This window comes from Podarcis tiliguerta, assembly GCF_965153285.1.
Source record: "Podarcis tiliguerta genome assembly, chromosome: 9".
Classification (NCBI taxonomy): domain Eukaryota; kingdom Metazoa; phylum Chordata; class Lepidosauria; order Squamata; family Lacertidae; genus Podarcis; species Podarcis tiliguerta.
This window is the reverse complement of record NC_139542.1, coordinates 23,919,657-23,934,303: the sequence shown is the minus strand read 5'-3', so window position 1 is coordinate 23,934,303 and position 14,647 is coordinate 23,919,657. Positions and strand designations below refer to the sequence as shown.

Sequence of the window (14,647 nt, the reverse complement as noted above, 5' to 3'; positions counted from 1 at the left end):
GCTGTGAAGAAGAGGGAGGTGGGGCTCACAACACCTGCTGTGGGTTCAGGTGAGGTGAGAGAAAAGGCTGAGGGAAAGGCTGCACCCCACTTGACCCCTGCTTAGAATCCTTACTATCAGGCTCCCCCATGTCTGGATAACCCCCACCCTATCCCACTGGAGCCCTCCCCATTACTCTCCAACAAGCTATCCATCTGCATGGTCCTGCCCTGGCCAACCCATGACCGGGAGTTTGAGAGCTGAGTGGTTACAAACACGTTCTTGCACAGCTCAGATTTTAATCTGAGACAAAGAAGAATTCAGGGACCTTGTGACAGTCATCTTTTCTTTTGAAGTGAATATTAGGGGCCCCTAAAGTCTGTATTTGGACCAGAGCCCAGTGAGTTTTGCAAGATGACAAGTAAATTCCATGATCTGTACGAGATTGATATATTTTTGTGCCAACCGCTTCCTTGATTTCATATTTTATTTTTGTTGAAAGCCATCAAAACCCTATTCTATTAGTGATAGGGGAACGTCATGTCTGGGTGGACTCTTAGTGCATATAATTAGACTGGCTTGTCATTATACTGTAATCAATAGCTTGGTTGAAAAAGTATGTGTATATTTTTAAAATATAGATTTTACCTTTATCTGCTTTATTTTGCTGGTTATATTTAAAGCTGAGATTTAACAGATCCTGTAACTTGTTCAGACAGTTCATGATAGCAAGCGATTGAAATATAAACCAACACAGTTTCTGGAATTAAATTGATTAATGCTATCCTCAACAACAACTTGTTTAAAACACCTCTCTAGAGAAGCAGGAAAATAGCACCAGATCTTGCTGTTCTACTTAAAATATTGAATGCTTTATGAGTAGCCATCAAGTTGAACTACTGTACACTGTTTTTTCTGTGTATTATTTGGTTTCATTAATCTTCATGACACCAGTTTGTTCCACCGAGAAGTCACATTTCTTTCTCAGAGGCTTGGAACCTGAAAGTGACATTTAAAACAAGAGGTTGTTTCTAAAGTGCTTTGTGTTGGTAAGGTATTACTTGGCACAGAATTTACTGCCTGTACTTAAACATTAATTAATTGTTTTGAGATTAATTGGTGACTTTTATATTGGACCAGGAATTGCAATGCATGTGGTACTGTACACGGGGATCCCTATTCTGCATGTAGAAAGGAAGGCATGGAATTCTGCTGCAGGATCGTTTCCCAAGCTAATAGCTAGAACCTATGGATAGGGAGAAAACAAACAATTGTTTTCTATGCCAGAGATTCTGCAGAATGCTGTACTTGAGTATCCTGCACAAGCTGGCCCAAAATTCAGCATTTCCCTTTGCTTCTCCTGGAAATGCATTGCTGCCTTAAAAGGGAGAGGAAATGGGGCTTTATACATTATCCCTTGATGCTCAGACACAAATGCAGTTTACCACCTCTTCTCCTTTTGCTTGGTGGAGTAATACTAACAACAGCCAATCTATCCTACAACCACATTTTTTATATTATTAGTGATGGCATGTTAATTAAATGTTTAGGGATTAATTTATGGAAACAAGTTTTCATCAACTGTATTGTCTCAGAAGACTGTCCAGCAGGATACAGGCAAGCAAGTCTAAAGGAGACCGGGAACTGCCACTTTTCTTTCTCTTCAATGTATCTGGAATGGTGCTACTTAGTGTTCTTCAAGCATTATATTATGGGATGGCATGGCAGCTGAGATGAGCTTAGGGCTACTGTTCCTAGCTACATCAAGTGGCCAGGAAAATATATATTACAAAAAGAAGAAAATGTTTAAGATGCTGCCCATCTTTACTGGTAATCTGAAACCACCCTCAATATGTTACAACTTTTGCCTAGGATTTGAAACATTTGAGGTTTTTCCCTCCAACATTTGTCTATTCCAAGACACAGCCACATCCAGAATGTGCAGAAAAATCCAGCCAGCCCTGCAGATGTCCCTAGACTGCAACTTCCATCATCCTTGATAATTGGCCGCTCTGATTAGGGCTGGTGGGAGTTGGGAGTCCCTCAACATTATGGAGGGCTACAGGTTCCTCATCTCTGCTTTATTTCAAAGGTTAAAACATAATGCCTGTCAGTATTTCAGATCTAACCATATATTTGATGACAGTTTGTCTGAGGTATTATCAGAAATTCAGAGGCTCTGCTTCTGGTCCCTTTACTGCTTGAAGTTTGCAGTGCAGGTGAATTGGAGAGGCCTTAATAATGTCATCATGGCTCTGGATTTCATGTAAGGCAACAAGCAAAGACTCTTTTATTTCAGGTGTTCTGAGTTACTCTGTTTTGACTAAGTTGTTGAGCTTTTTTTAATTGCAAAATCTCAAAAGAATTACAGTATGATGTTTTTGAGCTATCTTTCTGGAATTAGCCAAAAATGGCACTTCTGACATGGGTTGCCATATGTGTTCGGATTTTTCAGGGTATTTTTGCGATTTCCGCCAAAACACAGTGCGCGACAGCTGAATCCTGAGTATGTCCAGGAAATTCTGGACATATGGCAACCCTAGTTTTGACTAACCACTGCTGCAAGCAAGACTTTTGCATTGTTACTAGTATGTTATACATGTGCTGAACACTTCTGCTGTTATTTAAACCACTGAGGCATTCATAGTTTTGTTGCAATCCATGACACACTTGCCTAGGAATGAGCATGGCATGCCTCCCAGTAAACATGCATAGCACTAGATGTGCTAGGCAATCCAAGCTGTACAATGACATGAAATAAATAGTGCCAATGAATTTTGTGGCATTTTCGCTGAGGCAAGGAAGACTATTTTCTTGAAAGACCATTAGGAGGCATTTGTGGTTGAATTGTGATGTCACTGATCCCATGCTGGGTGTCACATTGACTTCATGAATGTACTAGCCCACTTCAATTGCACTCCTCAATTACAAATCGGGAACTGTTTGCTTTTCAGGTCCTCCTGGTAAACGAGGCAAGCGAGGAAGAAGAGGAGAGATTGGTATGTTTCAGATTTAAAAGTAATGCTTCTGGTGTGTGTGTTTTCACCTGGTTCATTTTGTGAAAGCATGCTTGCTGATACTGTTTCATATATGAAAAACAATTTTTATAGTATTTTTTCCCCAAAGAGACTTAAAAATATAAAAACAGTAACACATGTATTACAACAAAACAAGTGTAACAAATATATAACACAGATATAGCAAACTTATTTTTAATTTTTTCTATACAAAGGGTTTACCATTGTTTGTTGCAACAAGCTAACTTCAAACCATAGTTTATGAAGCTGGCTTCTTTCAACAACCTATATCTACAGTTTAGGCTTCAGATGATATTAAACTGCACTTACATCTAAAATGGAAATCAAAGCTTTCAACAGCTTACTGACAACCATACCACAAGAGGACAAGCGTGTGAGCCCTAGGCAGCTCATCCTCATAAATCAAATGAAACCACTGTGATTTGGCATAGCATTTCAGTAGTCCTTGGAGCCTTTAAATGTCATAAACACATGACATTATTAACAAATGAAACTAATTTGCTTTCTGTTAGAAAAAGACCTTGTAAGTTTAAAATTCTCTTTAGGATCATTTAACAACAACGAGAAATTACTTTAGTTAACTACACAATAAAATCACATTGTTAAAAATGAAAGTCTGACTATATTTAAAGCAAACATCAAGGACAGCTGTTGCTATTATGTGCCCCCTTTGCAACATACTTGAGTCGGAAGAAAAAGGGAAGCATAAAAGCTAATGAAAAGTCATTGATTTGATGGCTACAGCTGCTCCTCTTAATAAGCCTGAAAGAAATATTAGATGTGATTTGCAGACCTCTGATAATGTTCTCTAGAACATTTGTAGAAAAAGCTTTTGAGTGTAAATAATTGGAAAATGTGCTAATATTGCTTCATAAAGTGTGACATTTTTAATGGGGAACATTTTATAAGTAGGCCTTGAAAGGAGTTGATTATAAAAGAAAGTTTGCCTGTCTTAGGAAAAGTAGAAGGAGTAACTGTAGATTAAAGCAATTCTGCCTTGGTGCTGAGGTTAAATCCAAGAGGGGAAAGGGAGGGAGTTCCTATGAGTCAGACTACAAGGGTTGCAGAACTGTATGTTTAAGAAAAAATCTGTAGACAGAGATGTACTTGTGAACACAAAGTATTTTGTACATGAGATGGCTTGGCACTTGCAGCAAAATAATAATCTTTAATGCTGGGTGAGAAGAATGAAAATGCCACTACTTTCATCAAAAAAATATCTATATGGACACTCTATATGAATACCTTTCAAGTTTTCATAAACTTACATACATTTGTCTTTCTTTCCTTGTCTTTTCTTTTCGTAGGACCTCCTGTAAGTACAACTGATATACTATTGGATCATCTATGGTTCTCATGAATGAGTCAGAAAGTGCTTTTGAAAACTGGTAAAAATGATGAACATGTTAAATGTACCAACTATCATCCTAAATACATTCTCAGTTATTAACATGTTTTAAACATCAAATGGTTTTTCAATATTATTTTTTATCTTGTTTTGGGTTTTGTCTTTTACATTTTGAAGCAGAACAGTATACATGAACGCTGGAAGCTGGTTATTATTATTACTATTTGTTTGTATACTACATTTCAGCCAAAAAAGCCCCCAATGCAGTGAACAGCACATTACAACAAAATATACAGCAGAGTACAATAAAAAGCCATAAATCTATAAGCAAGCAAAACAATGTAAAACTGCTAAGTCACAACACAGAATGGCAAGAAGAAAGCCTTTCCAAACTGGTGGCTGAAAAGAGGCTGTTACCAACCCAACATCCTACACACTTAGAGGCTAGAAGCCTGAACAGACAATGGGGGAAAGCTCATTCCATCTAAAAGAATGCTCTTACCACCAACCCCATTCTAGCAATTCAGCGTTAGAATGTTTTAGAACAGAACAGAAAGTAATATGCTGACTTTTTTCTGGTGGCGTCTCTTTCTGGCTTCCCTTCCTGTATTCGAACCCCTCCCCAATGCACCTCACATGTGGCCGAAGGGCTTTGAGATACATCCAATTTAATCTGTGATTAAAAGGAGAGATCAGAGAAACCAAATCACACTTTGCCAACAGCCCTGGAAATTCACTTTTATGGTAGAGAAATGAGCAGCAGCAACAGTGGCAAGAAGAGGAACGAAGTCCATCTTGTCCATTGGTATCCCATTCTTCATATGTAACAGGCCACACGTATATACTATTAAGAGTGAACAAGCCTTACACGAGACAAGTGGTTCAACTTTGGAATATGACTAGTCATATCTAAGTAAAATCAGGTTGTTTTGTAGTCAGTAGATCATGTGAAGATTGTTCCTATTTTCTTATGACAGTTAATAGTAATGAGAATCACTTGGTTATAACTGGAGCTTCTATTTGTCACAATTTACCCCAATAGGGTTATTGTATGATTAAGAAAAGGGTGGGGCCCTCCATTGTTGTTGAGTTACAACTCCCATCATACTTTAACATTAGCCATGCTGGCTAAAGCAGATGGGGGTTGCAGTCCATCAATATCTCAAGAGCCATTGGTTCCCCTTCCTCTGGATGAAGAGTACCATGAATCTGGGAACCTCCTGCTCCATCCCCTAGATCCTTCCTTCTCAACATACAACACTTGTTCAGTGGCCTTTTCACTAATTCATATCCTTATTTAAAGCTGAGGGATTTCAGCTCAAGCTCTGCCCTGCAGAGGTAAGAGCAGAGAAAGGTAGATTTGGGCACAGCAAAATTACAGCAAATGTGGCAGAAGCTTCCTTCAAGCCACCAGAGCCCATTCATTGGAAAAATCAGTCCACCATATGGAAACATTTGGGTACTGTTGCAATACAACGATAGTAGCAAACATGAATAGCAACTGTGGCGTATTGGGTCCTAGATTTGTTTATCCCCAAAATAGTTTCAGGTTATCTTTTTTCCTCCTGTTCCCACATTATAGACAAAGGACACATTAATCACTGGTTCTTTATGATTGTTCATGGTGTGCAACTAAAGTGTGTGTTTGACTTACTGGGTTTTCTGCCATCTGCAAAGCACGTGCTGCAACCTAAATCCAGTGAAGGAGAACACATATATTAGGGTTACCAGACACCCCCAGTACCCGGGGACAGTACCCAGATTTGCAAATCTGTCCCCAGACAAATTCTGTCCCTGGAATGTCCCCAGATTTGGAAATCTGTCCCCGGGAAATGTGGCAGTGGCAGCCTCAGCTGCCCGGAGCCAGCCTGGTAGCGCAGTTGGCTCTGGCTGGCTGCAGCAGCTGCTCGCTGCTGCCGCCGCCACTGCCAAAGGGGAACCAGGGACGTCCGGTGGTACAGATCTCCTACCCCCTTCCCCCTTTGCTTTGACAGATCAGGGGAGGCTCGGGAGTCACAGTCGAGTGGGTGTTGCCTAGGAGGGGCACAAGGAGAGTGGTTTCTCTGCCAGGCAAGGTGCAAAGCCCTTGTTTTGCACCCTATGAAACATAAATGTGCAGAGTTCTTTTTTTAAAAAAACTGGGCAACAGCCGCCCGCCTGTGACTCCCGAGCCTCCCCTGATCAGTCAAAACAAAGGAGGAAGGGGGCAGGAGATTGGGGGAAGCTTGGGAGTCATGGGTGGGTGGCACACTGTTGCCCAGTTTTTAAAAATCTCTGCACATTTATGTTTCACAGCGTGCAAAAGAAGGGCTTTGCATGCGTGCTTGGGCCCAGGGTCTTTTACCTCACCATCCCCACTACTGACTCCCTGTTGCTATTCAGCTTTTTTTTTAAAAAAAAAGGTTCCCCGGGTTCATTGAAAAAAATCTGGTAACCCTAACATATATGGACTTTGGTTGACCCCACCTCCTGGTCCATGCTGCAGTCCTATTTAGCTGAACCTGGGCTACCACAGGTGCTTTGCATATGTATGTGAAACCACCAAAGTGTTTGGTAATAGTCTTGAAGATAGCATCTTGATGGAGAGAGATAAGCTTTCTTTGCTTCTTTCACATTTCCTGTTTATAAAATAAGGCTCTCTGTTTTAAGTTCACTTATTTGAGAGAAAGCCCCTTTGAAATTCAGTGGGACTTTCTTCTAACATGACACAAATTCTTAAATAGGGATTTTTAATTGAATGATATAAAGTTTTTTTCAATTATAAAAGTAAGTGAAGTCTTGGATTTTCATGTGCTGTTATGCTGCCTATTCCCAACCTTGGATTTTTCAATGGGATTAAATAATCTGAGTGTGTTTTTATACATTCAGAAATATAAGCACTGCTTTTCCGCCTTCCCTGGGAGACTACCTGCTCGGAGGGAAGGCAGAAGCAAGGGAACCCAGGCCAGGGAACACACATTTGATCAGCTGTTATGAGAAAATTCTGTCAGTTTCCATTTTATATAGTGTACATTGTACACCAACCTGGGTGCCTTGGCAGAAAGGCATTACATAAATCCAGTAAATAAACAAATAAAGCATCATGCTTTAGGAATGTGATTATAGCTACTAAACAAAACAACAAAACAGATAACTGATTTTAGCACATAAAGTAAATCACAAATGAATTTGTCTCTTTTCGCTTTTGAAATTTGCACCTCTTTAAATATATGAGTAGTGTTTCTGAATGCCATAAACACTTTTAAGCAATCTTGAGTATAGAAAGAGCAATTTGATATACTGTGGTACCTCGGTTTTCGAATGTCTCCATTGATGAACGTTTTGAAACTTGAACGCCGTAAACCCAGAAGTAAATGCTTTGGTTTTTGAACACGCCTCAGAAGTCAAACAGGAAATGCAGCTTCCGCTGAGTGGGAAACCCTGATGCGTATCTGTCGGCTATTGAGTTTTGGTTTTTGAACGTTTCAGAACTCGAACAGTCTTCCAGAATGGATTACATTCGAAAACCAAGGTACCACTGTACTTTAGGCGCAACTGAAATCCTTCAATCAGTCCATTGCATGCATGAATCCCACTGAAACCAGTGTTACTTACTCGTGAGCAACTCAGCTGTAATCCTATGCACACTGTAAGCCCCCTTAGATTCAGTGGGATTTAGTTCTAAGTAAGCATGCATATTCTGCTACCCTTGACTGAAAAAACAAATACTGAATTTAAAACGGCATTTTTGTTCCTATAAATGCACTTTTCAGGGCAAGAGAATATAAATAATTGTAAAAAGAGACAGCAGTGATACAAAGTTACATTTCCTGTTAATGTACAAAGCAGGTGTGGACCCTCACATATCATTGTATGTATTCCTAATGAGTATCATTCCATTTCATTTCATTCAACCAGGGTCAACCAGGGCGAAATGGCTACCCGGTAAACTGTCCTACTGTATATTAATGGAATGCATGTATCACTTTCAAACCATTATTTTCTTAACTATATTTGTGCTTTTCTATGGCTGAATAAGGAAATTTAACCTTCCCTGGTGTATTCTGCTGAATTCAGAATGAGACATTTTCTATATTTCTCTTAGCAAATCTTTACATAGGATCTAGCAAGTAAGACTAATTCCATGATATATACATGGAAGACAATATAGCAATTGTTTGAATTTCTGTTTATTGAACTTTCACATTCTAGAATGGCGACATCATTTTTTAAACCATAATTTAAAACATTACTTAAAGTACATCCATCTTGTATATTAGTTTTCTTCATTCAAATGCTATTTGTTTGGATACTAAATCTACAGTTCTACAGTTGCAAAAAAATGTGACTTAATTTTACACATCTCCAGCAAAGATAATTCCAGTGGTATTTGAAAATTCATAAAATCTCTTAGAACAGCAGTTTTTTTAGCAGCATATATAACCCACTTCTGTACCATTTGCATGTTTACAACTTTATCTGAGAAATTTAAATATATGAAATAATGCATCCATCATAATTAAGACTGTTAAGGAACTACTAACCAAATATATACTTTTGTGTATGTAACATGTCCCTTTTTGACAGAAGACATACACAAAAAGATGGCTTACCATAATTTTCACGGGGGCAGTAGTTGCGGCCCGGCGTCACTGCTGGGAAGTCAAGGTTGCAGTGCTGGAGGTCTTGCATGGTCAGCTGACATCAGCTGTGGTCTTGGCCATTGGCAGGGGAGGGGAAGCAAATGCTAGTGGGGTTGCCCACCAATAAATTTAAAATGTAAACTGCCCAGTCATTGGCCATCGTGGTATGTGATGTCCCTCTTATGGACCTAATAGTGCCTGTTCTAGGTTGAGTCCACTTATGGGGCATAAAAGATGACTGCACTGCTGGCTCATGGCACAGTCCTAAGTGGTTGTCCCACCCACCCACTGTATATCTGGTGTCTCTGTCCACTGGTAAGTGGGCAGTGCTTTTATTTGCCTTTGCTGTAGAATTGTTTAGTCACCATACTTGGGCCCAGGAAGGAATTTGTCTGCAGACAAATTGCGCCTGTATGTAGGTATTTTTTGACATGATTTCATGATTCTAAAAAGTGAAAAACAGGAAGCTGCCTTATAATGAGATAAACCACTAGTTCAGTGCTATCTGTAGGTGTGATGAAAGTTTCATGGGCATCGTCAAGCCTGTTTAATTGGGATTCATTTCAGTTACCGTATTTTTCGCCCCATAGGACGCACTGCCCTATAGGACACACCTAGGTTTTTTTTTGGGGGGGGGAATAAAGAAAAAAAAATTATTTCCCCCCCAGGGATGGGGCTGGTGCGGGGGAAGCCCGAGCTTCCCCCAACCCCAGCCACCAGAACAGCCTGCTATCCGCAAGCCTAGGGAGCTGTGCCGGTGTCCCCAGGCTTGCGGAGACCTGCGCGAAGCCCGGGCGCGCTCTTCAGCGCGCCCGAGGCTTCGGAATGCAGGCAGCTCTGTGCAACCTTTGGGGGCCCGTCGCGGCTTCCCGCCGGGCTCCCGAGGGTTGCGCAGAACTGCGCGGAGCCCGGGAGCACAGGCAGTTCTGCGCAACCTTCTGGAGCCTGGCGCGGCTTCGCGCCGGGCTCCCGAGGGTTGTGCAAGAGGGGGTGGTGCGCACCAACCCCTCTCGCTCTCCAGGCTTCAGGGAAAGCCTGTATTCGCCCCATAGGACGCACACACATTTCCCCTTCATTTTTGGAGGGGAAAAAGTGTGTCCAATAGGGTAAAAAATACGGTATTTGGGCCTAAAAAAGAGAGACCAAGATGCTTGTAGGTATTCGTGTAATCTGAACCTTTGCCCATTGTGGCTTATAAAAGCTAGTTGGTGGGTATTGATTAGGTTGGTTCGGGGAATGAAAACTGTTTTCTTATAGGAAGGGGATTGTGCTAGCTGCTCTTAAAGAGGCATTGATATATCTCTCCTCATGAGGCTCTCCTTGGACTCAGTAGTGTGACATATACCAAGGTGCTTGAGAGAGAGATGACTGGCCAGCTTTGGATGTGCCTTATCTAGATTCATTTCAATCTGATTTAAGGCTTAGTTTTGGCACTGAAATAACTTTGCTTGTATTAGAGGAATGGGGGTATGATCCTGCTAACTCTCATTGATCTCTCAGAGTTTTTGATACCATCAACCATAGTGTTTTTCTGAACTAGGTTTGTGGGTTAGAAATAGAAGGCACTGAGTTACGATGGTTCTGTACCATCCTGCCTGGCTGGTTCTGGAAAGTAGCAACTGGGGGGCTTCTGTTTTTCTCCTTAATGCTTGTGCTGTGGGCTCACCATTATGTTAATGGCACCCAGTTCGGTCTTTCCTTTCCATTGGATGTTTATGAAGCACAAAGGTAAAGGGACCCCTGACCATTAGGCCGACTCTGGGGTTGTGGCACTCATCTCGCTTTATTGGCCGAGGGAGCCGGCGTACAGCTTCCGGGTCATGTGGCCAACATGACTAAGCCGCTTCTGGCAAACCAGAGCAGCGCACGAAAACACTGTTTACCTTCCCACCGGAGCAGTACCTATTTATCTACCTTCAATTTTACGTGCTTTTGAACTGCTAGGTTGGCAGGAGCAGGGACCAAGTGACGGGAGCTCACCCCGTCGCGGGGATTCGAACCGCCGACCTTCTGATCGGCAAGTCCTAGGCTCTGTGGTTTAACCCACAGCGCCACCCTCGTCCCTTACTTATGAAGCACTACAGGTGCTTAATCCATGCCTGGAGGCAGTAATGGGCTGGATGAGGGCTAATAAACTAAAGTTGAATCCTGACAAGATAGAGGTGCTGTAGACTGATAGTTCCTGGTTTCAGGAATTAGGGGAATGACTTACTTTGGATGGAGTTGCACTTCCACTGAGAGATCAGTTGCCTAGTCAGACTTAGAGTTAGGCACTCCTAGCATAATGAAATAAAGATAGATACTATGAAAAGCTGGATGCCTGGCAATTGTTGCTTGGTTTTTCTTCCAAAAGCAAAAGCAACTGCTTTTTCTTCATGATCTTATTTACATTGGACCACTTTTCTTAAAAGCTTAATCCTGTGCATGCATATAAATGTAGGTTGTGTGTGTATGAGAATGAGAATGATTTCAGCATTAGAGCTTACACAAGAAAAAGTATTGAGTATGCATCTGAGACGTTGCTTTTGGAGTCAAGCCAATGGCCTGACAAGCTGTGCTTCTTGGTTTGAGGCAAGAGCCTTTCCTACCAATAGTCATTTGGACCGAAGTTACCAAATGAATTAAACTGCAAAGCAATGTGCTCTATCTACTTCTGCGCATACTGCTGCACATACTGCTGAACAGCTGTAAAGTATGTCTTAGCCTTTCAAAAATTAAGGGTCATGTTCAGGGGTATGTTTTCATTTAACACAGGTATCGTGTCTCCTGATTGGCAGTTACCAAGATTATTTCAGCTTGCAGATTTTTCAGAGAATTAGAGCAATCATTTAAACTTTTCATAGGTGAGCGTGAATGGGTGGATTAGAGCATGTTGCAGACAGCTGTGGTCATTTGTAAGTTTTAATATCTTTCACCAGCATAGCCTGTGCATATATTCCCAATCAATGCTTTAGTGCAAGACTGGGGTTTAATAGAAATTATTTAAAAGGTCCCATTTGAATGGAACTAATTGGCTGTGGTTTCCTTCAGGTAGTCTAACCCATTAGCCATTCCACAGCATATCCCTAAATAGGAAATGACCTAAGCATTTCTACTTCCAGCTGTGTAGATCAATTATCCAGAGCTTTTCCTCCATGCTCAATGTGATAGAAGAGCACTTATTTTGAATTTTTGCGTTTCACGTGTGTAAAGTGTGATCTGGTATTTCTATCATGCTTTTCCAGATATGATTAAAAGCATATGCTGGGTTTTTTTATTCCACAGTGGGTATAAATAAGCTTAAAATGTAGTTAGAGGGTTGGAAAGCTTCTGGTGTTTGAGGTGGATTTAGGGGAGGCAAGAGTCTGGATTTCAAATAAGTAACTTTTTTTTTATCAAGGCAGCACTCAAATTTGTGATTTGGCAATTTATTAAAACACTGGTCTTTTACATAAAGATTTTATCATAGCTTATTTTAGAAACTGCAGGACTGATGAAGAGACATCACTAGCTAGGATTGGCTAATAACACAGCCTTTATCAAGTTAATAATCAAAATTATGACACACATACACACACACACACACACACACACACAATGTTAATGTGGACTTCGGTGAAAATTGCAGTTGTGCAGACAATTTTAATACTGTAGAGGAGTTAAGGATATTTGGAGTATTTAATGGAATTTAATGGAAGTGTTTTTGCAATTTCACCTGTTTCATGCAAACATTTCTAGATATAGTTTTTGCAGTGAGTTATGATTATTTGAACAAGTTTTTGTAGGAGAGGAGAATTATTGGATGCAGACAAACTGGAAAGGCACCGGCAAATGCTATTTTGGAAGAAGACTCAGTTATGTGTGCACTTTTAATCTGGGATCCAGTTTTTTAAGCTCACTCCTTTGCCCAAATATCTTGTGGTATGTATCCACCAACGCATCATCTAGAAAACCTTAAACTATAGCCCTGTTCAGATGTTCAGTACCCACGCAAATGCACAGGGTTAGCTTTGATGCTGATATCCTGCTGGTTAATAAATAAATGATAAAGAGGTCAGTGGAAAAGTTTCCATCCCTTTGGAAATCCTACTACATGAAGCCCCCTGATGCTGGTCATATGTAGGCTGTGAGATGTGACTGATGCACATTGAAATTTCCTCTGGTCCCTTCAGAAATTAGGAGCTCACATGGGTAAAAAAAAGGCCTTAATAAGGCTTGTGAAGACTTTTGCCTTCCTCCTTGAATACACAGCATAATTTTGCCACAGATGAAGGTGTACCCAAGTCTTAGCAGTAATGATCTGCACCTTTTTTTCTCCTAACTGCCATAGTAAATCGAAATGCCCAGTGTTGTATTGGTCATCTATAGATGAGTGCAGACACAAGCTCATTGTCAGGCTGGTCGATAGGTTTCAAACCCTTGGTGAGTTAGGGACTTCTCCTGCACGCTAAGAAAGGCTCTGTCGGATTGAGTAGACAAGACCAATAGTGGGTCCAACAGTCAAGAAGGCAGTTTCTGAATGTGCTGTAGAGGAAAGTGAGGGGCAGATGGTGCTCATCAACTTGGGAAGGAGAAGGAGAAGGAAACTCTGATCCTAAACCTCTGCTGCCTTGTGAGATATCTTAAATCCTTCGAAGACAGGGGTCCTCTGGCTGGGACGGGACGATATGGGATTGAGGGGGCAGCTCCCATCTCTTGCGGGGGTGCAATTAGTGCCAGCACCGTCCGTTAAGAGTTTGGGTGTAATCTTTGACACCTCCCTTTCCATGGAGATGCAGATTACAGCTATAACAAAGGCGGCATTTTTCCATCTCCGCCAAGCTAAGCAGTTGGCTCCTTACCTCTCTCGCCCTGACCTAGCCACTGTGATCCACGTGACGGTCACCTTCAGACTGGATTATTGTAACTTGCTCTACGTGGGGCTGCCCTTGAGACTGACCCAGAAACTCCAGCAAGTGCAGAATGCTGCAGCAAGACTCATTACGGGGTCTTCGCTGCGAGATCACATTCACCCGGTGCTATACCAGCTGCACTGGCTCCTGGTGGAGTACAGGATCAGGTTTAAGGTGCTGGTTTTAACCTTTAAAGCCCTATACGGCCTAGGACCCTCGTACCTACGGGACCGCCTATCCTGGTATGTCCCACAGAGAAATTTACGGTCTTCAAATAAAAACATCTTGAAGGTCCCAGGCCACAGAGAGGTTAGGCTGGCCTCAACTAGAGCCAGGGCTTTTTCGGCTGCGGCTCCAATCTGGTGGAACGCTCTGTCACAAGAGACTAGGGCCCTGCAGGATTTGACATATTTCTGCAGGGCCTGCAAGACAGAGCTGTTCCACCAGGCTTTTGGTCAGGGCACAGCCTGACTCCCTCCTTTGGCAATCTTTACAGAACTTAAGCTTATGGTTGCCATCAATTTGATTTTAATTAATTTTTATAATGAAATGTTTTTAGAATGTTGCACTATTTTATTGTTGTTAGCCGCCCTGAGCCCGGCTTCGGCTGGGGAGGGTGGGATATAAATAAAATTTATTATTATTATTATTATTTGGGAGAAGAAAAGGCTAAGGAGTAGACCCAACAGAATTCACAGAGAAGTACAGAGAAGATGGTTGGATGGTGCCTTGTACACCTCCTCCTGGCAACTCCTGCAGCCAAGCTTGTGCCCAATATATTGCTCTGCT

At 41.5% G+C, this 14,647-nt stretch overlaps 1 protein-coding gene across 1 annotated transcript in view; it reads left to right on the top strand.

Moving 5' to 3' along the window:
* COL25A1 (collagen type XXV alpha 1 chain) overlaps positions 1 to 14,647 on the top strand; it is a 303,953-nt gene that overhangs the window by 135,794 nt on the left and 153,512 nt on the right. The window contains exons 3-4 of the mRNA XM_083456875.1: positions 2,934 to 2,978; positions 4,325 to 4,332. Coding sequence (XP_083313001.1) covers positions 2,934 to 2,978; positions 4,325 to 4,332 — 53 coding nt within the window. The remainder of the gene's footprint in view (positions 1 to 2,933; positions 2,979 to 4,324; positions 4,333 to 14,647) is intronic.